Consider the following 27,515-nt stretch of genomic DNA (forward strand, 5'->3'; position numbering starts at 1 on the left):
CTACACACATAAAACCAGCTGTTATAGAAAGCTCTGGACCTCAGCTGTCATGTAGATATGGTCACCAAATTACCTACTGTAAGCACTGTCAAATATGGTAATGAGCTATTTTCACATATTTAACGATTCGATTTTTAAAATCTGGTGACACCAGTGTGTTCTCCATCCCAAAAAACCCCAGGGTGTATCCAAAATTATACACTGCCAACTTCTACTTATGAGAAATATACCAATATACTTTAAAACTACAACTCCCATAAGAAACGCCACAGAAGCTGTTACAAAGCTTGAGCACTTGTAGTTCTTCCGGGGTGGGTGGGGGGACTCGTTCGGCTCCTCTTTCTGCTGTCTGCCGTGAAATGGCCCGCCGGCCGGCCGAGCTCACAATATATGAGACAAATACATGAAACTGTATTTTATTATTATAACTATCTTTATTGTTTAACTCCTCAAATGCAACGTTAGAAAAAACATCAATATTACGAATATTATATATTTTTATCTTCGTATCCGCTGAGCGGGACGTATATATGTATATTGTCACTTCCGGAGTTTTCCAGTAATACGGATTCGTTTAAACGTTATTATGGTTCATAACTTACTGGAACAAAACTGAGCAACGTGTTGTTGCTGGTGACACAATCACTGACTGTATATATGTATATTGTAGTAATACTGACCACTGACTGTATATATGTATATTGTAGTAATACTGACCACTGACTGTATATATGTATATTGTAGTGATACTGACCACTGACTGTATATATGTATATTGTAGTAATACTGACCACTGACTGTATATATGTATATTGTAGTAATACTGACCACTGACTGTATATATGTATATTGTAGTAATACTGACCACTGACTGTATATATGTATATTGTAGTAATACTGACCACTGACTGTATATATGTATATTGTAGTAATACTGACCACTGACTGTATATATGTATATTGAAGTAATACTGACCACTGACTGTATATATGTATATTGTAGTATACTGATACTGACTGACCACTGACTGTATATATGTATATTGTAAGTAATACTGACCACTGACTGTATATATGTATATTGTAATACTGATACTGACCACTGACTGTATATATGTATATTGTAGTGATACTGACCACTGACTGTACTGACCACTGACTGTATATATGTATATTGTAGTGATACTGACCACTGACTGTATATATGTATATTGTAGTGATACTGACCACTGACTGTGTATATGTATATTGAAGTGATACTGACCACTGACTGTATATATGTATATTGAAGTGATACTGACCACTGACTGTATATATGTATATTGAAGTAATACTGACCACTGACTGTATATATGTATATTGAAGTGATACTGACCACTGACTGTATATATGTATATTGTAGTAATACTGACCACTGACTGTATATATGTATTGTTGTAGTAATACTGACCACTGACTGTATATATGTATATTGTAGTGATACTGACCACTTGTATATATGTATATTGTAGTATACTGACCACTGACTGTGTATATATGTATATTGTAGTAATACTGACCACTGACCACTATATATGTATATTGAAGTGATACTGACCACTGACTGTGTTTATGTATATTGTAGTGATACTGACCACTGACTGTATATATGTATATTGTAGTGATACTGACCACTGACTGTATATATGTATATTGAAGTAATACTGACCACTGACTGTATATATGTATATTGAAGTGATACTGACCACTGACTGTATATATGTATATTGTAGTGATACTGATCACTGACTGTATATATGTATATTGAAGTAATACTGACCACTGACTGTATATATGTATATTGAAGTGATACTGACCACTGACTGTATATATGTATATTGTAGTAATACTGACCACTGACTGTATATATGTATATTGAAGTGATACTGACCACTGACTGTATATATGTATATTGTAGTAATACTGACCACTGACTGTATATATGTATATTGTAGTGATACTGACCACTGACTGTATATATGTATATTGTAGTGATACTGACCACTGACTGTATATATGTATATTGTAGTGATACTGACCACTGACTGTATATATGTATATTGTAGTGATACTGATCACTGACTGTATATATGTATATTGAAGTAATACTGACCACTGACTGTATATATGTATATTGTAGTGATACTGACCACTGACTGTATATATGTATATTGAAGTATACTGACCACTGACTGTATATATGTATATTGAAGACTGATACTGACCACTGACTGTATATATGTATATTGTAGTGATACTGACCACTGACTGTATATATGTATATTGTAGTGATACTGACCACTGACTATATGTATATTGTAGTGATACTGACCACTGACTGTATATATATTGTAGTGATACTGACCACTATGTATATATGTATATTGTGTGATACTGACCACTGACTGTATATATGTATATTGAAGTAATACTGACCACTGACTGTATATATGTATATTGAAGCTGATCCTGACTGTTAAAGACCAGCTGATCGCTGCCACTGACTGTATATATGTATATTGAAGTGATACTGATTCTTTGAAATGAATGGCATTGCATTGCATTGTATATATATATAGGCCTATCGGCTTTGAATGCTTCCTGCTCGGATCATATTGTAATGTTCCTTATTACAGCATATATACTGTAATATTTCACAGATAATACGACGAAATAATATTATTAAAATAAAGAAATGAATACCATGATAACATCTAAATAAATGTTGATAGATGTAGCATTATAGTTGAAAAAATATAAATAAATAAAAAAGCAATCCAGCTTCCCTGGCCGAAATAGACCGAAATAATAACATAAAAAGAAATACATATAAACTATGATAATATCTCGTGAATAATGTTGATTAAAACAGCGGTTATTGGGCTAAAAATACCAATAATAACTGTCACAGATTTGGTTTTTTCTTTCGTCGGTATTTGACGGTGAGGGAATAACATGAATGTCTATCTGACGGACCCCTCGTTGAAAAATAACACCAAGGGTACCCCTATTTGGTTGAAACTTGACGCCAGGGTCCTTGACCATGCGTCATACATTTGACGAGTAGGGAGTGAGACTGTGTTGCACCAGCTGATTGTTGATTTTTAATTCCAAGCCTTTATTGTTTGTTTGCTTGGGTTGTTTCCCTGTCAATTTATTATTGTTGTGCCATATTTTTTTACTGTTACCTCTAGCGTTTTCTATAATTTGTATAAAAAAGTTTGCTTTGGCCTTCCGTAATTCAGATGTGACTTTATTTCTGGCTCCTGTAAAATTAAGTCTGTCTAAATTAAGGCCAGACTTAATAGATTTTCTGAGTAACTGATCCCTGTGCTTCATTAGCTTTAAACAGGCAGAGTTAATGCTTAGAAGAGTCTAGGTTTGCTATCGCCTGTCTTGCGAGTAAATAGCAGAATATAACGTTTGGAGAAAATGCAACCCCACATCGCGCTGTGTTTGGTGGAGGTGTGAGAGTCCCGTACAGTAAACGGTGACATCACTTCCTCTATCGCTTCCATAAGAAAGTTTTAAAACACCAAACACAAGCCCTGAACTGGCCGTGAGTTTGGAGAACAGCTACATGTTTGACCAAACAACAAAGCACAGTCAATATCTCTCGCACGTCTCTTTTCTTTCTCTCTTTCTCCGTGAAATGAAGCTGCTTTCAGGTACCGTAGGAAACGTTGTGTTTAATAAACCATCTGACGAAAAAGTCTTACGGTTAAATATAAAGTCTACTTGTGCTACATTTGGGGGGTTACAGAAAACAACAGGACGTCGTGACGATTGCTTTTTTTTTTTTTTTTTTTTATCTTCACGTAGTAGCTACAGAGCTCATTTAAGATGATGCTCTGACGTCCCGTTTCCATGAAGGCAGCACGGAGCTGCGCCAAACAAAGCTGACAGAAGCACAGAGAAGTTAGGATACCCGTCTGGTCCAGTCGCAGTGCTGTAAACTGGCAGCTTTAAATGTTGCACACCACTTATCCTTTAGTAGTTGAAGTGTAAACATGTATTGTTATTGTGAATCTTTGGTTTAAACTAGCTTTCAAACAAACGCCCCCCCAACGTTATTACGATGCATAACTTACTGGAACAAAACTGAGCAACGTGTTGTTGCTGGTGACAAAACTACTGATTATATATATTTATTACATGGCTTGCTTATATCTGTTATTTTCTTGATAAAAGACCGTTGCTAAGTATAACACACCGTTGCCATGCATAGCAGAGCGTTGCCATGGACGCAGTTCTGTTCCCTCCGGAGGAGAGCTATCAATAAATCCGCTAGAAGAAGATTGGCGTCGGGGTCCTGATCACCCCGTCGTTGTTGTAGTCGCTATAACAACGCTCTACATGATCCCTTACGTACATTGAAGCGATACTGGCGTTATAGCCATAGCCATAATATATGTCTATGGTTATAGCCCCGCTGATCGCCGTCTGATTCTGTGAATGAATGCCCGCATTGCATCGTGGGACATCGGCTTTGAATGCGCCCAGCTCGGCTCATATCGTAGCTTACTGTTCTGTCATATTTACTGTAATATTTCACCGGTAATATACCGAATTAATATTAAAAGCGTTATAGTTTTAAAAATATCAATAAACAACAAAGCAATCCAGCTTTCCTGGCCGAAATAGACCGAAATAATAACATTAAAAGAAATAATTATAAACCGTGATAAGATCTGGTGAATAAATGTTGATTAAAACAGCGATTATTGGGCTAAAAATACCAATAATATCAAAGCTGTATCCAGCTTCTCTGCTGCAGCCGAGTGGCAGAAGGTTTCGTGATGTGATTACGTAAGATGCTTCTCATTGAAATACATTAGTATAAAAAACGTGACCCCAACACGTAAATCTTCACAATAACGTAAAGGTATCACGTTCTAATAGATTTAATTTCGTAATGCCACCACGAACTGACGTGAGACTGGGTTGGTACATGGTATATCCAAAAAGTTACTATTATGAAAACAGTGTTTGCCATTTGATGCAAATGCTTCATTTTGAGATTTGTTTATGGTATTTTGAATGCAGTGTTTCATGAAGGAGATGTGAGGCATTTTGTATTTTGTGTGTGCAGTTCTGGGAATTGTGTGTAGAGTTTTGAAAAAAGGAGACATAGTTTTTAAAACGTGTGTAAGTAGTTGGAAAAAAATGTAATGCTCAGCTTCTTATTTATTGTCACCGTCCAGCAGATAAAGATTCACATTAGAGTTTCAAACCTCCACCAAACATCAACTGGCTGTCCTGAACTGCAAAGATCTTTTTATACTTTTCATTTTCTTTACTTCTTTCTCTCTTTTAGACTTGTATTATCAGTTCATGCAGTGATTAACAGCTGATCAGACTATATATGTGTTTCCATTTAAAGATTATGGGCCCTACTTTCCTGCTGCAGCCGCCCAACTGGAGACACATCTGACTTTTCTTCCACGTTGCAGCGAGCTGCGACTGATTTAAACCATCACAGACGGTAACAAGATTTACAGACATCAGTTGGTTTTCTTGTGCTGGTGCCCAGTTTCAGGAAAATAAGACCAGTTGTGAGATTAAATGCTTAATGAGAGAAAGAGAAAGAAATCAGAAGAGATGAGCTGATATTCTGCTGTACGTTGGTCCTGGAGAACTACAGCACAGGACGGATCATCATGCTGATAAACTTCAGGGGGTAGTTATAACCTTTCCAGCTTTGCCAATTCACTACAGAATAATAGTAAGGGCTGTTAGCCCCCCAACTATAAAGACCGTTTGGATTTGTATTGTAACAGCTGTTGTACCAGAACGCCCCCAGGCTTTGTATGGCACAGTTCCAATAGGGTGAGTTGTCCTGGTTTCTGTCGAAGGTGGAGAACTTTATTCCGTTGCTAAAACTCAGGGAGTCTCCTAAAGAAACACAAGTGTATAATCACAACATTATGATACAACTAACAATGATATATATTTGGAAAATATATTTATTTGCCCACAGTTTACTTCGCTACCTACAGTAAGTATTAATAAATAACACAACTACTGAAATAACCTGACACTCAACACTGGACTGGTGATGTGTAATACTTATTATTGTTTAATTAAAATAATAAATCCACCGACAGAGTCAGCTATAACACTTGAACACCTCATGATGCTACTGAGAGCAGGAAAACTAGTTAGCAAGCAGAGAAGTTAAACCAGCTAGGAGAAATCCTTAATAAATTAATGAAATACTAATTAAACATTACAGGTACTAATACTCGTGCTTTGTGTACTCTGCTACCACTCCTACAACTACTATTGGTACTTCAGCTGCTGCAACAAAACAACCTGAAGTCTGGGGGTACAGATAAATAAAGTGCAAAGAGTCCCTGACATACAGACACCTGGAACCTGCTAAACAATTGGATCATTGATAAATGTTTGTATCCTCTTAAACTTTCTTCATAAAAAAAGAATTAGAGAACAGAATGAAAACATGTGATTCATGAAATGTAAAAAGAGGACTGATTTGATTTTTTAGCAACTTGTGCAACTGTCAATCAGTCATTACTGTGAGGACAGCCCAAATAATCTACTATTACATCAGTCTTCAAACCAGTCTTTAGTGTTATCTCCATCTGGAAACTGAAAATCAGAAAAAAAGAGCAGATTGGACTTCTGTTTAAGACGGCATATAGTAGAGGCAACTCTCCTTGCTTAACTAAGCAGGATTTACCAAGAAGATACATGTCTCACACAAAGACTGATGCTCACAGAAAGATGATCAAAGTAACTACACATTTACCGACTGCTGACACAAACTAAAGGTGGCCTCCAGCACCCTGACACCCTGGTGTCTGGCCAAGATGGAAAAAGGCTTTTAGAGAATTCAACCTTTACTAGATCTCAAACACATCTGCTGAGTCAGTGTAAGAGGTCATTATTCAAAATAGAGCACTGGTTGTCAACATGATACCAAATTTAATGAAAAGCATACCAACTACGAAAAGAGCCTGAACACTTTATACCTGATTAAAAGAAGTTCAGAGAGCTCCTGATTGACATCAGGACAGCTGAAAGTCTACACATATTCAAGACACATCTTTTCCAACTGCACCTTAGCCAAGAAGATGATGCTATATAAAAATGTATTTCAAAATTTAATAAATTGCACTCACATGTTGCACTTATATGTAGATCTTTGTAGTTTGGCTTATTTGTAGCTGAGTACTTAAATTCCTGCTGTTTAGAGTTTGTACCTTAGATAATGTGGAAACCTCACCTGCTCCTCCATTGAAGAATCCAGAAACATTCAGTTTGTATCCATTACACTCATCACCGATAAAGAATGAGGTGTAAAGAGCGAACGCTTTGTTTCCTACAAAGTCCTCCATTTGGACCAGCAGCTCGGACGGTCGATTGAGTGTCAATTGGTAAATGTTCTCAAGACCTACACACACACACACACACACACACACACACACACACACACACACACACACACACACACACACACACACACACACACACACAGCTGACAATTTTCTCTGACATTAAATGTTCCATGTAAAGTTTTTGAACTTTAGTAGTTACTTACTAACTTAGTGAACAGTGAGTTTAATGTATTCATGACTGTTAGTTTGGTTTCATTTCTCACCGAGCCAGTACTCTCCAGAAGGGTTACCAAAGCCAATCTTGTATTGATCCCAGCCCCTGTAGAAGTTTACCATGCCATCCATCCTTGCCTGGAACACCTGGAAACACAAAAGATATCTGACAGGTCAAGTTTACAGACAGCAAGACTTCACTGTTATTTCAGGTCATTGGGAATATTTGGGTTTCTTTTAATACTAATAAAATAATGTGCTCACTGATGTAGCATATCTCTCCACTCTGTTACATATATAACAGGGGTATGCCTGGCCGCACCATATGGACTACGACAGTGAGCACAACTGAAGCCACATGTGCAAAACTCTAACTACGGTCTGCATTACCAACTGCAAAAACTCATTCACAGCAACACAACTCTTCACACTCCTCAATAGTTTCATTAAAGAAAAGATATAGATTTTACAATTTACCAATGTTTATATAAGGTCAACAAGAAGGAATGAAAATCAGCAATTTGCTTCAATATAGTATTTCGTCTCTTGTAATTTATGGAATTACTGGAAAACAAACTAAAGGTGCATAACCGTAACAAAGAATAGTGTGACTAATCCTGCCTCTCTCCAGCATCATGTGGCAAGTTTTCTTCATCACATTGGATGTCTGCATCATTTCTAAATACTAATAAATGTGGTGTTTCCGTTGCTTTCATCTCCATTACTTTCTAAAAAAAAGTAAAAATGCAGTTTTACTATAGTAAAGATATAGTGTTTTTCGCATTTTTATAGCTGTGTATATAACCTCAGATGTCTTATCTGGACATATTGGTATCTTTGCTCTTTTACTTTGCTCTTGTTTCTCTCAAACGGTACAGGGTATAATTGTTTCATTCTTATTTGGTGTTTGTATACAAAAAAGGCTTTCTGAGCTTTCTCTGTATAAATACCATACATGTTCACTAACTAGTCTAAAACGAGACACCTGTTTAGTCTTTCAGCTAAAATTGCAATCAGCAGTGTTTGATAGGCACCAGACTGAAATCCATTCTGTTTTGAATGTGTGGTTTACAGTTTTGACAGCAGTGTGTTAGCATTTGAACAACATGCTGTAAATCCAGTGTTGTGCACTTTGTGGTTAAAGTCATGGGATAAGTGTGTAGAGTTTTGAAAACTGTGTTCAAGCGATGAAAAACAAACTAGAGTTTGGTCCACATGAACTGCTGCTGTGTAGACTGTAGTTAGAGTTTTGCATACGTTACTCCAGTTGTGACCACTGTCATTTAGCAATTGAAAAAAAACTGTAAACACTTGCACTTTCCTGGAGTCCTGCATGGGGCTCCAGTGGGGGACTGCATTGTTCTGCTGGGGGACTTCAACGCGCACGTGGGCAATGAGGAGACACATGGAGAGGCGTGATTGGGAGGAACGGCCTCCCTGATCTAAACCAGAGTGATTGTTTGTTGTTGGACTTCTGTGCTAGTCATGGATTGTCTATAACAAACACCATGTTCGAACATAGGGATGCTCATAAGTGTACTTGGTACCAGAGCACCCTAGGCCAAAGGTCAATGATCGATTTTATAATCGTTTCATCTGATCTGAGGCCGTATGTTTTGGACACTCTGGTGAAGAGAGGGGCGGAGCTGTCAACTGATCACCATCTGGTGGTGAGTTGGGTCAGGGGGTTGGGGAAGACTCTGGACAGACCTGGTAAGCCCAAACGGGTAGTGCGGGTAAATTGGGAACGTCTGGAGGAGGCCCCTGTCCGACACTCTTTCAACTCACACCTCCGGCGGAGCTTTTCGTGCATCCCTGTGGAGGCTGGGGTCATTGAACCCGAGTGGACAATGTTCAAAGTTTCCATTGCTGAAGCTGCGGCGAGGAGCTGTGGTCTTAGGGTCTTAGGTGCCTCAAGGGGCAGTAACCCACGAACACCGTGGTGGACACCGGTGGTCAGGGAAGCCGTCCCACTAAAGAAGGAGTCTTTCCGGGATCTGTTATCCCAGAGGACTCCGGAGGCGGTTGCAGGGTACCGAAGGGCCCGAAGGGCTGCAGCCTCTGCCGTGAAAGAGGCAAAGCAGCGGGTGTGGGAGAAGTTTGGAGAAGACATGGAGAAGGACTTTCGGTCGGCACCAAAGTGCTTCTGGAAAACTGTTCGCCACCTCAGGAGAGGGAAGAGGGGAACCATCCAAGCTGTGTACAGTAAGGATGGGACGCTGTTGACCTCAACTAAGGAGGTAATAGGGCGGTGGAAGGAGCACTTTGAGGAACTCCTGAATCCGACTAATACGCCCTCTATGTTAGAGGCAGAGCTGGAGGATGATGGGGGATCATTGTCAATTTCCCAGGCGGAAGTCACTGATGTAGTCAAACAACTCCACAGTGGCAAAGCCCCAGGGATTGATGAGATCCGTCCAGAAATGCTCAAGGCTCTGGGGGTGGAGGGGCTGTCCTGGTTGACACGCCTCTTCAACATTGCGTGGAAGTCAGCCTCCCTGGTAAAGTCTACTCCAAGGTGCTGGAAAGGAGGGTTCGGCCGATAGTCAAACCTCAGGTTGAAGAGGAACAATGCGGTTTCCGTCCTGGTCGTGGAACAACGGACCAGCTCTTCACTCTCGCAAGGATCCTGGAGGGAGCTTGGGAGTATGCCCAACCGGTCTACATGTGTTTTGTGGATCTGGAAAAGGCATATGACCGGGTCCCCCGGGAGATACTGTGGGAGGTGCTGCGGGAGTATGGGGTGAGGGGGTCTCGTCTCAGGGCCATCCAATCTCTGTACGACCAAAGTGAGAAATGTGTCCGGGTTCTCGGCAGTAAGTCGGACTCGTTTCAGGTGAGGGTTGGCCTCCGCCAGGGCTGCGCTTTGTCACCAATCCTGTTTGTAACATTTATGGACAGGATATCGAGGCGTAGTCGGGGTGGGGAGGGGTTGCGGTTCATGGTTCCCAGCAGGAAACCGATGGAGTGCCTACTCCAGGTAGGGAATGAGTCCTTATGAGTGAAGGAGTTCAAGTGCCTTGGGGTTTTGTTCGCAAGTGAGGTGACAATGGAGCGGGAGATTGGTCGGAGAATCAGCGCAACGGGTGCAGTATTACATTCAATTTATCGCACCGTTGTGACAAAAAGAGAGCTGAGCCAGAAGGCAAAGCTCTCGATCTACCGGTCAGTTTTCGTTCCTACCCTCACCTATGGTCATGAAGGCTGGGTCATGACCGAAAGAACGAGATCCAAGGTACAAGCGGCCGAAATGGGTTTCCTCAGGAGGGTGGCTGGCGTCTCCCTTAGAGATAGGGTGAGAAGCTCAGTCATCCGTGAGGAGCTCGGAGTAGAGCCGCTGCTCCTTCGCACTAGGGAGGTGTTCCAGGCACGTCCAGCTGGGAGGAGGCCTCGGGGAAGACCCAGGACTAGGTAGAGGGATTATATCTCCAACCTGGCCTGGGAACGCCTCGGGATCCCCCAGTCGGAGCTGGTTAATGTTGGGAAGTTTGGGGTCCCCTGCTGAAGCTGCTCCCCCCGCGACCCGACACCGGATAAGCGGACGAAGATGGATGGATGGACTTGCACTTTTATCTCTGTGTCAATCAGCATGCAATGTGTGACAATCTGCATAGTAATGTTCTCTAAACTTTCTGCTTCAAGAGGAGTTAAAGAAAGGCAGAAAGCAACAGTTCAGTTACAGGAGGATGTGGAGATGCCCCTCCCGTCTGATTTTAGGGATCTAATGATAATGAAGGATGACTATGTTGCCCAGTAACTGCTAGAGGTGAAAATAACTTAATGATTGCAAACCAGTTCAACAAATCAATTTGAAAAAAGGTGGTGATATGTCATTACTTGTTTCTGCTGGCTCCACGTGGCCAAAACAAAACAGTTTTTGCAGGTTTTAATTGTAAATTGAAGCTACCAATTGAACCCTTGACTATGTTTGGACTAAACACAGTGAAGATGTCACCTGAGTGGTATCTTTGGGCTTTGCCTCTTGCAGTGGTTTTGTTCTTCTTGAATGAGCCTTGCAGTAAACTGACTTAAAAGAAACAGTAAGGGAAAGGTACTTTGTTGTCACATACACATAGCAAAATTCATTCTCTGCATTTAACCCATCCCACCTACCATTTACAGCACCCAGGGACTAGAACATGTTTTTTTTTTTAATGGTGGGGGAAACCGCACCTCCCAGAGGAAACCCATGCAAACTCCACACAGAAAGGCCCGGAACGACCTGGGTTCAAACCTAGAACCTTCTTGCTGTGAGGCCACAGTGCTAACCATTGGGCCACCATGCTGCCTCTCTTGTGTCTTTTAATCACCAGGCTATGGTTTTGCAAGTTAATGTGTCTGCTTCAGGTCCCCTGACTATGGGAGTATCACTCCATGTGCAAGTGGAATATGTAAGAGATTGGAAAGAACATTCAGAGAACCAAGGCTCGGCTGTGACTTTAAGTTGACTTCAGTGAAAACTGACCGTCCAGCGTCCTCCTTTTGTGTCCATGTCGCAGTACACCTACACACAAACACACAACCATTAGCAAATGTGTTTCAGCTGCTAACACTTCATACAATATATTCACATAGGCTGTAACAAGTACTATGAATACTACTACAAATACAACTACTTATATCTGTTTTATCAGAAGCATCAGTCAGAACCTGTAACTGTGTTTCTGTCAGAGATGATCTCACTGTCTTCATGTTTAACACTTTTATCATCTAAAGGTCAACCTGCGTCCCAGAGAGGATAAAGTGTACCTGGACAGGAGAAGTGGATCTGATTGGATAGATAGTGTACACTCTACTGGTTCGGGTGTTTGGATTATTACTGATGTCACTGCAGTCTTTGGGTAGATCGGCAGGGTAGCAGCTGGTCAACATTGGAGCCAGGAGCAGGATGACGACTGAAACCAACTGGAAGAGAGATGTTGACACAGAGCAACGTTTGAAGCTGCTGGACTGTTTCAACATGATGTTGCAGTGTTTCCCATACATAGGTTCTACTTGGCCACCCCGCCCAGGTAGAAAAAATCAACGATTATGGATGTTTTAAAGTTCTTTGTACATATACGATTTTGACTTCGGGTAATCAGGTATTTTATATGCTGAACTATAAAAGTTACTTGACAAATCAAACACATTTAAATGAAAAAGAACATCAAAGGCTACACTTCATCTGTATCTTCATCATTTAGTCTAGTTTGTTTAATATGTACATAGTTATTTCTTCCTACAATATCTGTTATTCTTATGTAGTCATTGTTTTCAATAAATAGTTTTTAAACCTTTACTTGACTAGTTTATAACTGAACACAGCCAACACATCCTGCTACACCCACCACCACAAGTCAATTCTTAACCTGTGGGAAACACTAGATGATGATATTTGATGATATATCATATTACTGTTAAATAAATAAAACGTCGTCAGGCTCGATTAATTTAATGGGAAGAAGTTTAATTAGCCAGGTTAGATGAAAACACGTGTGGCTGTTTAGGGCCTTTAAATGCTAGCCCCGGTCTTGATCTGGGATAGGGAAGACAAACATATGTGACTTTTAATGTAGCCCAGTACAACACGTGTGATAAAACGTACTTGAAAGAAAAATTAGAGATTAAAGAAATGTTGATTTTCTTTCAGTAATTTGAGTAAATGTAATTTGATAATTCCACATAAAGGTACATATTTACCTTCATTGTCAGTGTTCTGCTGGAGTGAGGCTTTAAGAAATCCTTATGTCAACCCGTCTGGATCTCTGATGAGCTGTTTATATGCCAAAAATGTATTTACATTTTAGTGTTCAATACTTTTTTTAGTGCAGATTAAAAAAGGGGCAGTTCTACTTAATCACTTTTCAATCACAAGAAACAAAAGACAAAGAAAACTTCCCAGATTTGGGAGTGACTATGACAACCTGCCTGACACCAGAGGATATATACAATCAGTTATTATACAATCAGTTACAAGCATTAACACAGCCGTAGCTTGATAATAATGTTGCCTATTGTGTCTTTAGTTTAGGAGTAAGCACTAGGGCTGCTCAATTATGGAAAAAAATATAATCACGATTATTTCGGTCAATATTAAAATCATGATAATTTAACACGACTTGTTGACTTCTGGAAACATTTTGCAATTATTGAACTTAAAAAACAGTGGAAAAAGTTAAATAAATCAACAGTAAAAAAATACTTTAATACTTTTCCTATTTACACATTTTTTGTATTCAGAACTCAAGAGAAAACTAGATCAAGCCTCCCCGGCGCCAGTCCCCCCTGGCACGAGTCGCCCCTGACGACGCTAAGAGCCCACGGAAGCGGATCCGCGAAAGGAGAACCCAAAGCACGATGGCAGCGAGGCAAAAGTTAGGAAATTTGACCAAGTGCAAGGTCCAAAGTCTGAAGCAAAATGCAATTGCAAATGTCCTCTTCATTGGGTAAAAGGCCAAAACACTTCTACCTCAATTATAGCGCCCCCTCAAGGGCAATCATCACCAAATCTGGTGGAGAGCCGCAGAGTGGCATGTCGAACAATAATCTCAAGTTTTGTGATGATAGCATTTACTGCAGCTGAGATTGTCCATTGCAAATTATTCCCATTTAAATGCATTGACTTATTTGACAAAAGGCCTCTACGTTCATTATAGCGCCCCCTAATGGCCAATTTTCACCAAATTTGGTAGGGAGGCTCGGAGTGGAATGTCAAACAACAATACCAAGTTTGCTCTGATTCCTATTAATTTGGCCGAGATATGCTAATGTTCGTTTTTTGTGGCTAGCTACGAAAATTTGTTTGGTTGTAAATTGCGAATGGTGTAACGTTGCAGAGTTCTTTTGATAACTTAGGTCAGGTCCGTATGGAGATGCTACCTACCAAGTTTTGTGTCAATAGCTCACACGGCCTAGGAGGAGATAGAAAAAGTTGTTTTGTGCATTGCGCGATATTGCAAAAAAACTTCTTAGCGGAAATGGGCGTGGCCTTTATCACCAGATTCAGATGGATTTAAGGAACACGTGGATATAAGTTTTCTAATCTGCGATGTAGACTGTGGGAGTTATAGGCAAAAACACATTTTACATCATTATAGCGCTACCTAGTGGTCCATGTGTGTAATTTTTGGTAGGTAAGGTCCATGAACCATTGTATATCTACACTGTAAATTTTAAGTTGCTCACATTAGTGTAAGTGGTGAATCTAAACCTGGGTCCCACAGGCCACACCCACTTTGACAAATCAGTACACCACTGTAGGCGTGGCCTCAGGAGTGGGCCGAGATGGTACACTAAATATTTCATGCAATCATTTTTCACGCAAAAAAAAGTCTAGGCAGAAATGGGCATGGCCTATATCAGGAGATTTATCTGATTTCAGGGAACGTGACGATATGTGTATTTTTTATGTGTGATGTACGGTTTGGGAGTTATAATGCCAAACGTGTTTTTTTCTGCTATAGCGCCACCTAGTGGTGGAAGTGGCTGGATTTTTTTGTATGAGGTCCCTGCAGGGATCTGGACCAGTCCTGAAAAGTCAACCCCCCACCATGTACGGTTTATGCTGTAGCATCTATTTTATCGGCGGAAGAATAATAATAAGAAACCTTAGAAAAGCAATAGGGTTCCACATTCCTGCTGTGCGAACGGCGTAGCTTCGCTACCGCCAGTTCTTCAAGACTCGGGCTTGGACCCCTAATAAGAGTTTATTTGCAAAACGTAATGAGCTAATTAAATGTTTTTGTGATCATTGGGAGCAAAAATTATAATCACGATTAAATTTAATTTAATTGCACAGCCCTACTAAATACATAAAAAATCCCAAATCAATATTAATGTAAAGTAATGTTAATGTCTCCTAGTTGGATGCTTACCTGTCTGAACTCACCGGCAGGTTGAACTGAAGAGATTTTGAGCTCCAGAGGAAAACAAGCTGTGGCTTTTCCTTCAGTCTGTCACACTGTCACAACCTCACTGATTATATATGCAAAAGGCATTGTGATGTCACACCAATCCGACCAATCACAATCACAAGGTGGGGGTATATTGTTTCCCCAACATCTTGCTCTTTAGCACGGATTGTTTAACTCTTTCTTTTTCTCTTTAGCCTTTTTCCTGCTGAATGTCCATGTCTATTGCATACCATATCATGTCATTTCATCGTGTTTAAAATGTGCTGAACGATGAGTTTAATTATCGACAGTGAAGATTTAATTTGCCGTGTGTAATGTTCATTCTGTCTAAATCAGAAACCACTTTCCACCTGTATGGTGGATCATCCTACTCTGTGGAAAATGTATTTTTCAGTACAATAATGTTCTTGTCCGGGAAATAAGTTTTGAGTGTGAACCTTTTTCATAATGTATGTTCCAGACAAATTATCTCTTGCCACACACCTAAGCACCTGGTGCCAAATAAAAGATTTGACTAAACGGGTTAAACCAGAAACACTAAAGTCTTAGTACTACATAACACGTGACTCCTGATGAAGTGGAGATTATTTCAGAACATACCTGAAAATAATAGGTGTATCTGCTGTAACTGTTGTCCAACTTGACAAAGTGATGAGCTGCGAAAGTAAAAGACATGAATAATAGGACTTACACTACCGGTCAAAAGTTTGGGGTCACTTAGCAATTTCCATTCCACTCCATTCCAGACACAATACCTGCTGAGATCAGTTGTATTGTTTTTTTTAACCAGGGCAGCAGTTTTCAGATTACATTATGTGCTTACATAATTGCAAAAGGGTTCTCGACTGTTGTAGAAAGAAGTGGCTGAAGAAACACTTGAAATTCATGTTTTTTGGTCTAAACGTCATACCCAAATTAAAAGTGGTCCAGCTCCCATATACTTTGACACTCAGGAGTGTGCCTGATATCATTGGAAAGGTGATTGATGTGGGTTTGTTTGTGTATTTGAGAAGTGTTGTATTTTGTAGTTTTTTGGCTTTTTTATTTGCACTTTTCAAATAGAAATAAAAAAACGCACAGACATATTTGTAGAAAAGAATTCATATAAAATCCATTTTTGAGTCTTTTAGCTTCTGAATTTTTTTCTGTAGTAAGCTGAGATGTGGCTAATGCTTTGTTGTCTGTCACCTGTCAGATGTGTTTACAGCAGTGTATTTTAATAATTTTACAGATTTATAACTTGGACAGAAATAAAAAATCTCCATTCTAGCCTCTGTAACTCTGTGTCAGTAAGGCCTAAAATTGCCCTGACACTTGTAACAAAAACTTGAGAATGTTTCCTTTCCAATGATATCAGGCACACCCCTGAGTGTCAAAGTATATGGGAGCTGTACTACTTTTAAAATTGAGTATGACGTTTAGACCAAAAAACATGGATTTCAAGCATTTCTTCAGCCACTTCTTTCTACAACAGTTGAGCACATAATGTAATCTGAAAACTGCTGTTCTGATTAAAAAAACAATGCAACTGATCTCAGCAGGTATTCTGTCTGGAATGGAGTGGAATGGAAATTTCTAAGTGACCCCAAACTTTTGACCGGTAGTGTATATAAAACTAAATTTGAACAGAATACAAAGTTAGAAAAGTCTACCAAAGTAAATGGAGACAGAAGGTAAAATAACAGTTATCAACCCCCCTGGGGCTGACGATGTCGTACACGACAGCAAACCTCACGTTCTGTCATATTTAGAGTGTGTAGAGACTTTTTCGGTGCAGAAGCAGAGAGATGCACCATTTCAACTATATCTTTCGTACAATTGTAGACTTTCCATAAGGGTTAAAACATGAGCTAAAACAGTGCCAAGACAGGGCCAAAACAGAGCTAAAACAGGGCCCAAACAGAGCTAAAACAGGGCTAAAATCAGAATCTGTAACTACTGAGGATGCAACTATATATTTTAATGTCATGATCACATTCATCATACTGTTTGATTAGCTGGTTAAACCAGAAATATTAAAGTCTCAGGACTGCGTGACAAAGGGACTATTGATGAAGTGTGAGATTACTAAAATAAGATCTGTTTGTTTTACCTCAGAGAATTAACAACATATCTCATAAAACGATCAGAGTAGTTGCCAGATTTCCTCATACCTGAAAGTAAATGAGGTGTATCATCTGTTGTCCAACTTGACAAAGTCCTGAGCTGCGAAAGTAAAAGACATGAATAATAGGAGTTTATAAAACTAAATTAGAATAGAATACAAAGATAGAAAAGTATACCAAAGTAAATGCAGACAGAAGGTAAAATAACAGTTATCAACCTCCTGGGGCCGACGATGTTGTACACAACAGCAAACCTCACGTTCTGTCATATTTAATAGAGTGTAGAGACTTTTTGGGTTTAGAAGCAGGGAGATGCACCATTTCAACGATATCTTTCGTGCAAACTTAGACTTTCCAGAAGGGTTAAAAGACAAGGCCAAGACAGGGCCCAAACAGAGCTAAAACAGGGACAAGACAGGTCCCAAACAGGGCCAAACAGACCTAAAACAGGGCCCAAGACAGGGCTAAAACAGAGCCCAAACAGGGCCAAAACAGAGTTAAAACAGGGCCCAGACAGAGCTAAAACAGGGCCCAAAGTGAGCTAAAACAGGGCCAAAACCAGGCCAAAACAGAGCTAAACAGGGCCAAGAAAGGGCCAAGACTGGGCCAAACAGGGCCAAAACAAGGCTAAGACAGGCCCAAAACAGGCCCAAAACAGGGCCAAGACAGGGCCAAAACAGAGCTAAAACAGGGCCAAGACAGGGCCAAAACAGGGCCACAACAGGGCCAAAAAAAAAAAAAAAAAATAAAGCTCTCTGTGATGTTATCTTTGGTACATCTTTTGGGCGTGTCATGTTATGACAGTCAGGATCATTTTAGAGAAGGTGTTTCTGGAACAACTTCATTGCTTAGAATGTGGAGATTAGAAACACACAACAACACATCACGCAGGTGTAAGATAACTGATACACTTGTCTTTCAATGAACATTAATGTACAAAGACACTTGTGTTTAGACACAGGCATTAAGAAAGTTGTGTCCGAGCCCAACCAAAGCCCGACCTCGATCTCATCTCATTTTTTTTCTCATACTAATGACACATGTATGTTTGTTTGTGTGGAAAGCTTTTATTAAGCAACTGTAGGAAGGCATTCAAAAATGTCAACAGATGAGGCATCAGCGCACACATGGCAACAAGCGCATGTTAATAAGCTGTTTAATTTCAAATGTTCGATGTGTTCACCTTTCCCGATTGCTTCGTTTCCGACCGTGATCAGAAAACCAGGGGAGAGTCGTTACCTCCAGGGCCGATGTTATAACATGCATAATGTGGGGGTTAAAATCCCGTTTCTGGTGATCAAATGAATGAACTTGGCTTTTAGTCTGGGCTTTATCTCGGACACCGCACACACAAAACTTAAAACTCTGCTCAGTCACATCTACACGTCTGCTTCCTCTTTCTCTATCTCTCTTCTGCCCACTTTACACACACAGAGCTCTCTTAAATTTTTTACAACAAATGCCTTATCGTGCTGATGTGACCGAGCCAAACCCGACCATAATTTCTAAATAGCTGTCCGAACCCGGTCGGGCTCAGTTTGGGTATCCATGCCTTAGCAATCAGTGGCAGTTCTAGACTAATTTTACTAAGGGGGCCAAGGAGGGGCCAGTGTTTAACCAGGAGGGCACATAAAAATGTCAACAAATGATATTTAAAGATTATAAACTTTATTTTACTTTAAAATCATATAAACATTTATTTTGTACAAGAATGAGGGCAGGTGCAAGAGAGGTAGGGCCATAAAAAATGAAAAATGTCTCCATGCATAGCAATATGTAGAGTCCATCATGACAGAATACTCAAGCCACGGATGAAGATTAGACCAGTTTGGCATGAAGCTCCGTCTTCTGTCCCCCATCAAAATGGTTGGGAATATATTCAAGTTGGGATGTACTGGTACATCATTCTTGGACTTGCTGCTATCTGTAGAAAGATGTACAGTAAACATAGGGCACAACTACAACATTTATTTTTATTTACAGTGGTATGCATGAGTTTAGACACCCATGCTAAAGTTGACTAAAAAGAGGAATAAAAAAAAACATCTTTTGGAAATTGATCTTAAAGTCTTAATTAAAATAATGAGGAAAAATCCAACCTTTAAGTACACCAATTTTTTTGTGAAAGAATTATGACGTAAATAAATAAATGTTCTTCCTTAAAATACAGGGGGCATAAGTATACACACCCATAGAGGCAGGCAGATTATAATTTTTTAAAGGCCAGTTATTTCATAGATCCAGGATACTATGCATCCTGATAAAATCCCCTTGGCCTTTGGAATTAAAATAGCATCACATATACCCTTCACCATATATACAAATTGGCATGGTTTTATTTGCATTGATATGGATACAATTTCAATTAGCTATTAGACAAACTGAAATAGAACCTGCCTCTATGGTATTTTTAACATAGGGGTGTACTGACTTATGCTCCTTGTATTTTAAGGAAGAACATTTATTTATTTATGATACATTATTCATTCACAAAGACAATTGGTGACCTTTTAAAGTTTGGATTTTTCCTAATTTATTTAATTAAGGCATTAGGATCAATTTCCAAAATTAGATTTTTTTAATTTCTCTTTTTAGTCAACTTTAGCATGGGATTCTAAACTTATGCATACCACTATATGCATGTATATCTGCATGTATTTCAAAATGTAGGCCAAGTATTTACTTAAAAAAAGAAACCGAGCCATAGTGACACAAAAAAAGAGTTTACAGCAGAAAGCACTATTTTAAGGACACACAGCAGACCTACAAGGACATTGTAATTTCACTGCTTTGAAAATAGAATATAGAATAGAATAGTAAGAACCTTCTTCATCACAGACCTGATGGTGCAGTACTTGATCCACATGGATCCACTTGCTGTCCCTGTGGCTGTTTCTCTCTCTGTCCCTGTATGTTTTCTTCCTCCTCACTCTCTTCTTCATCCTCCTCACCCTCTGGAATTTCCCTCTCTGTGTAGGAGCCCTCCCTTTCATCACATGCCCTCTCTCCATCCTCCACCGACTCCTCTGGCTCTCCCTCTTCCTGCTCCTCAACACCTTCATTTGTTTCTCTCACTGCTGTTTTCTCATTTTTTTGTTTACTGGGGATTTTAACGTTAATTGGGATAATAAAAAAGACAGACAAAACCTCAAGCATTTAACAGATTATTTTAACCTTACTCAATTAATAGAACAACCTACCAGAATTACACATTGTTCTTACTCTCGAATTGATTTAATTTTGAGCAATAAACCGGAAAGAATCACAAACACCCATAACTTGTTAACAGGTCTCTCAGACCATAATGCAATTTTTTTTTCTAGAAAGATTAAACATCTAGAAAATATATGTCATATATCAACAAACCGTATGATTAAGTCCTATTTCTCTGATCGATCTCAATTTGTTAATGTTAAAGATAAATCCTCCAAGTACGCGAAAGTTAGCCATGGCCTTCCACAAGGCTCAGTGCTTGGACCAATTCTATTCTCCTTATATATGCTTCCTCTAGGCAATATTATTAAGAAACACTCAATTAACTTTCAGTGTTGACACATAATTATACTTGTCAATCAAACCAGACGAAACCAGTCAGCTAGCTAAACTTCAAGCATGCATTAAAGAAATAAAATCCTGGATGACCTATAATTTTCTGATGTTAAACTCTAACAAAACTGAAGTTATTGTACTGGGCCCTAAACACCTCAGAACCTCATTATCTAAAGACATAGCTGCTCTGGATGGTATTGCCCTGGCCTCCAGCACTACTGTCAGAAATCTAGGAGTTATTTTTGATCAGGATATATCCTTTAACGCCAATCTAAAACAAACCTCAAGAACAGCCTTTTTTCATCTTTGTAACATTGCTAAAATTAGGAATATCCTGTCTCAAAACGACGCTGAAAAACTAGTCCATGCATTTGTTACTTCCAGGCTGGACTATTGTAATTCCCTACTGTCAGGTTGCTCAAATAAGTCCCTTAAGACTCTCCAGCTGATCCAGAATGCTGCAGGGCGTGTTCTCCCAAGAACTAAGAAAAGAGATCATATTTCTCCTGTATTAGCTTCTCTGCACTGGCTTCCTGTTGAATCCAGGATTGAGTTTAAAATCCTTCTATTGACCTACAAAGCTCTAAATGGTCTAGCACCATCATATCTAGAAGAGCTCCTAATACCCTATTGTCCCACTAGAGCCCTGCGCTCCCAGAATGCAGAGTTACTGGTGGTACCTAGAGTCTCTAAAAGTAGAATGGGAGCCAGAGCCTTCAGCTATCAGGCTCCTCTCCTATGGAACCAGCTCCCGATCTGGGTTCGGGGGGCAGAAACTGTAATCGCTTTCAAGAATGAACTTAAAACTCTTCTATTTGATAAAGCTTATAGTTAGGGAGTGAGGAGTCTCAGTGTTCACCTAACTGGCCCAACTGCTTCTCTTCAAAATTGTTAGATTAATAATACATAACAAAGTAGAGGGAGGCAGGCCAGCCAAGCCCGATCCGGCAGGGGAGTTCCAGGGGGTTCCAAGACCGAAAAAGCTACCTCTCCTTATGACCTGTCTCTCTTAGTTACGCTGTTTTAGTTCTAGACTGCCGGGGGACTTCCTTCCTTTGACACACTGAGCTGCTCTCTCCTCTCCCTTTCTATTTTCTATTTACTATTTACTTTTACTATTACTATTTGTGTGTATCCCGTCCCAGAAATGCTTGTTACTAATCCTAGCTTCTGGGGAGTTTACTCCCCGGAGTCCTTATGTTTTTTCCCCCAGCGTATTTCCTTGGAGAACGCTGGCACCAAGATCCTGGTTCCAGCTGTCACCGTGGTCCTGCTGCACTCCCTGCTGAGCTCAGCGGTGCCCTGCAATGTCATGCTGCTTCCTGCTGAACCCTGCAGCTTCCTGCTGAACCCTGCTGCTTCCTGCTGAACCCTGCTGCTTCCTGCTGCTTCCTGCTCAACCCTGCAGCTTCCTGCTGAACCCTGCTGCTTCCTGCTGAACCCTGCTGCTTCCTGCTGCTTCCTGCTCAACCCTGCTGCTTCCTGCTGAACCCTGCTGCTTCCTGCTACGTCCATCCATGCTCTGCTGGGCCACGCTACATCCTGGAACGCCCTGCAGCACACTGATATGACATGAACTACTACGACTACCATTTGAAGTCACTGTTCCATTATTAATGTGACTATTATCACCACTGTTCATCACACCCCCAACCGGCCCGTCAGACACCGCCTACCAAGAGCCTGGGTCTGTCCGAGGTTTCTTCCCAAGAGGGAGTTTTTCCTCGCCACTGTCGCACTGCTTGCTCTTGAGGGAATTATTAGAATTGTTGGAATTGTTAGGGCTTTGTAAATTATAGAGTGTGGTCTAGACCTACTCTATCTGTAAATTGTCTCGAGATAACCTGTGTTATGATTTGATACTATAAATAAAATTGAATTGAATTGAATTCTTTGTGGCTTGTTGTGTTTTACACATTTCCATGAATCATGGTTGTGTTGATGATATAAATGAGGAAATATTAGATGACTTAAGGAGACGGAGAGTGATGTTGAACTACGGCGGGATTGGACACGGAATCTGGTCTGGGAGTGGCAATGCGCAATGCGCTCCTGGTGGAGCGGGTGGACGGAGATGGAGTGGGAGGGAGGAGGAAGGGGCACAACAGGAGCAGGTGGTGCGTTTGGAGGCCCACGCTCCATGGCTGCAGCAATCCTCTCCAGACTTGAGGAGATGCACCCGAGAGGCTGCAGCAACATCGCCACCCGGCCAAGACGGCATGTATTACTTTGCTGCATCCCGGACAGCTCCCGCTGGCGTGCGCCAGGCAAATCCGCCGTTATAATAGCAGTCCGCCATGGAATAAGCGCGCCTGCTCTTAAAGGGAATGTGAGATGACGCTCTGATTGGTTTATTGCATGTTACGCCCAAACCACACCTAGCTAATTCAGACCAACCCATTTTAGATTTGCGTCGGGCGCAAGACTCATTTATCCCGCCGGTATCATAGCAACATCGCCCGAGATCCGTCCACAAAGGTACTTGCATTTCACGTTTGATACTTGCGTTTCAGATTGTTAAAATAGGGCCCATAATGTGTTTGTGTACACTACATTTATTACAATACCTTATTCATAGCACATACATTACATATAAAGCTACCTTGTTCTGCTTTATTCTGATTATTACAAAGAAAAGTTGTGTTGATATTTTCCTTTTACAGTAATTCTCATATTGTTCTCATATTAGAGAAACAGGTGTGTCAGGAGTCTATCGTCATTGAAAGACAAGTGTATCAGTTACATCTTACACCTGCGTGATGTGTTGTTGTGTGTTTCTAATCTCCACATTCTAAGCAATGAAGTTATGACAGAAACACCATCTCTAAAATGATCGCGACTGTCATAACATGACACACCCGAGAGACGTACCAAAGATAACATCACAGAGAGCTTCATTTAAAAAAATAAAAATCAACAAGAAACATTCTAGTTCATGAAAAATTAAACTGAACACTGAAGTCTTTCACTTGTCAGTGGGCTGAGTCTTGTGGCTGCAAAACATTTCCCTTCCAAAGAAACTCAAATTAATTTATTAAATAAATCTTCTTCTTGTTGGCATACAATGTTAACTGGTGGTTGATGTGACATGGCATGTTTGTGGTTCAACTCGTCGTTCCAGGCCCTTGAAAATGCTCATGCCAGTTTTCCCTTGCCGAAATGCAGCCTAACTATTTAGTTTCATATGATACAAATATCTAGCTTCACTCTAAAACAGAGCTCACTACAGCCTCTGAAAGACAGTAAAGTCATCTTAAATGATTCAGGGCTTTTGAGAAAACATTTCAGGGCTAGAGTTTTAGCTATGTTTGGCCCTGTTTTGGCCCTATCTTGGCCCTGTCTTGGCCCTGTTTTAAACTTGTCTTGGCCCTATTTTATCTCTGTTTTGGCATGTCTTGGCCCTGTTTTAGCTCTGTTTTAGCTCTGTTTGTGCTCTGTTTTAGCTCTGTTTTGGCCCTGTTTTATCTCTGTTTGGGCCCTGTTTTTGCTCTGTTTTGGTCCTGTTTGGGCCCTGTTTTAGCTCTGTTTTGGCCCTGTTTTGCCCCTGTTTTGTCTCTGTTTGGGCCATGTTTTGGCCCGGTTTCGGCCCTATTTCAGCTCTGTTTGGCCCTTTTTGGCCCTGTTTTAACCCTTCTAAAAAGTCTACGATTGCATGAAAGATATAGTTGAAATGGTGCATCTCTCTGCTTCTACACCCAAAAGGTCTCTACACTCTATTAAATATGACAGAACATGAGGTTTGCTGCCGTGTACGACATCGTTGGCCCCAGGGGAGTTGATAACTGTTATTTTACCTTCTGTCTGCATTTACCTTCGTATACCTTTCTGTCTTTGTATTCTATTCTTATTTAGTTTTATACAACTCTTGTTATTCATGTCTTTTACTGTCGCAGCTCAGCACTTTGTCAAGTTGGACAACAGTTACTGCAGGCCACAAGTTAGACAGATGATACACCTCTATTACTTTCAGGTATGAGGAAATCTGGCAACTACTGTGATCGTTTTATGAGATATGTCAATTCTCTGAGGTAAAACAAACAGATTTTATCTTAGTAAATTCCATTTCATCAAAAGTCCCTTTGTCACATAGTCCTGAGACTTTAGTAGTTCTGGTTTAACCAGCTAATCAAACAGTATGATAAATGTGATCATGACATTAACATATATACAGTGGTGTGAAAAAGTGTTTGCCCCCTTCCTCATTTCCTGTTCCTTTGCATGTTTGTCACACTTAAGTGTTTCGGAACATCAAACCAATTTAAACAATAGTCAAGGACAACACAAGTAAACACAAAATGCAATTTGTAAATGAAGGTGTTTATCATTAAAGGAGAAAAAAAATCCAAACCATCATGGCCCTGTGTGAAAAGTGATTGCCCCCTAAACCTAATAACTGGTTGGGCCACCCTTAGCAGCAACAACTGCAACCAAGCGTTTGCGATAACGTGCAATGAGGCTTTTACAGCGTCCTGGAGGAATTTTGGCCCACTCATCTTTGCAGAATTGTCCTAATTCAGTTACATTAGAGGGTTTTCGAGTTCATACCACAACATCTCAATAGGATTCAGGTCAGGACTTTGGCTAGGCCACTCCAAAGTCTTCATTTTGTTTTTCTTCAGCCATTCTGGTGGACTTGTTGTGTTTAGGATCATTGTCCTGCTGCAGAACCCAAGTTCGTCTCTTGGTAGACAGCAGAATTCATAGTTCCTTTTATCACGGCAAGTCTTCCAGGTCCTGAAGCAGCAAAACAGCCCCAGACCATCACACTGCCACCACCATATTTTACAGTTGGTATAATGTTCTTTTTATGAAATGCAGTGTTCCTTCTACGCCAGATATACTTGGACACACACCTTCCAAAGAGTTCCACTTTTGTCTCATCGGTCCACAGAATGTTGTCCCAAAAGTCTTGGGGATCATCAAGATGTGTTCTGGAGAAATTGAGACGAGCTTTGATGTTCTTTTTGCTCAGCAGTGGTTTTCTCCTTGGAACTCTGCCATGCAGGCCATTTTTGCCCAGTCTTTTCCTTGGTGGAGGCATGAACGCTGGACCTTAACTGAGGCAAGTGAGGCCTGCAGACTTTTGTGAGATGAGTTCTTGGGGTAATTTTTTGCGGCCGGCCACTCCTGGGAAGGTTCACCACTTTCCATGTCTTCGCCATTTGTGGATAATGGCTCTCAAATTCCCAAAGCTTTGGAAATGGCTTTATAACCCTTTCCAGACTGATAGATCTCAATTACTTTCTTTCTCAATTGTTCCTGAATTTCTTTGGGTCTCGATGTGTAGCTTTTAAGGATCTTCTGGTGGACCTTACTGTGTCAAGCAGCTCCTATTTAAGTGATGCCTTGATTTGTGGCAATAATCAGGCCTGGGTTAAATTGAACTCAGGTGTGGACAACCACAGTTATAGTATGTTTTAACAAGGGGGCAAAACAGGGCCATATTTGATTAACCTTCATTTACAAATTGCATTTTGTGTTTACTTGTGACTTTTGTTTAAATTGGTTTGATGTTCCGAAACACTTAAGTGTGACACACATGCAAAGGAACAGGAAATGAGGAAGGGGGCAAACACTTTTTCACACCACTGTAGCTGCATCCTCAGTAGTTACAGATTCTGATATGGCGGAAATTTGACAAGTTGGACTGAACTACATTTGTTACATTTTGTCTGTTAATCATTCCACAAATTCTCAGAACTATTGTGACAGTTTCATGAGATCCACTGATAAGTATATGAGGTAAAATAAACATAACAAAAAACTCTCCCTCAAAACATTATCTGTTCTGAAATAATCTCCACTTCATCAGGAATCACGTGTTATGTAATACTAGGACCTTAGTGTTTCTGGTTTAACCCGTTTAGTCAAATCTTATCACACTGTTTGGCGCCAGGTGCTTGGGTGTGTGGTGATAAGAGATAATTTGTCTGGAACATACATAATGAAAAATGTTCACACTCAAAACTTATTTTCAGGATAAGAACATTATTGTACTGAAAAGTACATTTTCCACAGAGTAGGATGATCCACCATACAGGTGCAAAGTGGTTTCTGATTTAGACAGAATAAACATTACACGCGGCAAATGAAATAATTGAATGATAATTGAATTCATCGTTCAGGACATTTTAACCACGATGAAATTACATGATACGGTATGCAATAGACATGGACATTCAGCAGGAAAAAGGCTAAAGAGAAAAAGAAAAATAGTTAAACAAACCATGCTAAAGAGCAAGATGTCAGGTAAACAATGAACCCCCACCTGAGCCACCGCCTGGTTTGTGATTGGTCGGATTGGTGTGACATCACATTGCCTTTTGCATATATAATCACTGAGGTTGTGACAG

General features: G+C 40.2%; 1 protein-coding gene across 1 annotated transcript; it reads right to left on the reverse strand.

Annotated features, from left to right (window-relative positions):
• Positions 1–5,221: 5,221 nt before the first annotated feature.
• LOC114548499 (microfibril-associated glycoprotein 4-like) lies at positions 5,222–12,599 on the reverse strand. Its single transcript, XM_028568477.1, has 5 exons — positions 12,363–12,599; positions 12,079–12,117; positions 7,664–7,760; positions 7,289–7,456; positions 5,222–5,934 (listed from the first exon to the last, which is right to left on the reverse strand). Exons 1-5 carry the CDS (start codon positions 12,597–12,599, stop codon positions 5,678–5,680), a joined length of 798 nt encoding a protein of 265 aa, XP_028424278.1. The 3' UTR covers positions 5,222–5,677.
• Positions 12,600–27,515: the final 14,916 nt, after the last annotated feature.

Source organism: Perca flavescens, chromosome 21 (assembly GCF_004354835.1).
Source record: "Perca flavescens isolate YP-PL-M2 chromosome 21, PFLA_1.0, whole genome shotgun sequence".
Classification (NCBI taxonomy): domain Eukaryota; kingdom Metazoa; phylum Chordata; class Actinopteri; order Perciformes; family Percidae; genus Perca; species Perca flavescens.

Excerpts from the sequence above, each read along its gene's own strand:
- LOC114548499 (XM_028568477.1), bottom strand. The coding sequence starts at position 12,599 with ATGTATGGGAAACACTGCAACATCATGTTGAAACAGTCCAGCAGCTTC. Across the intron at positions 12,118-12,362 it reads GATCCACTTCTCCTGTCCAG|GTGTACTGCGACATGGACAC; the intron begins GTACACTTTATC and ends GTTTGTGTGTAG. Across the intron at positions 7,761-12,078 it reads CAAAAGGAGGACGCTGGACG|GTGTTCCAGGCAAGGATGGA; the intron begins GTCAGTTTTCAC and ends TTGTGTTTCCAG.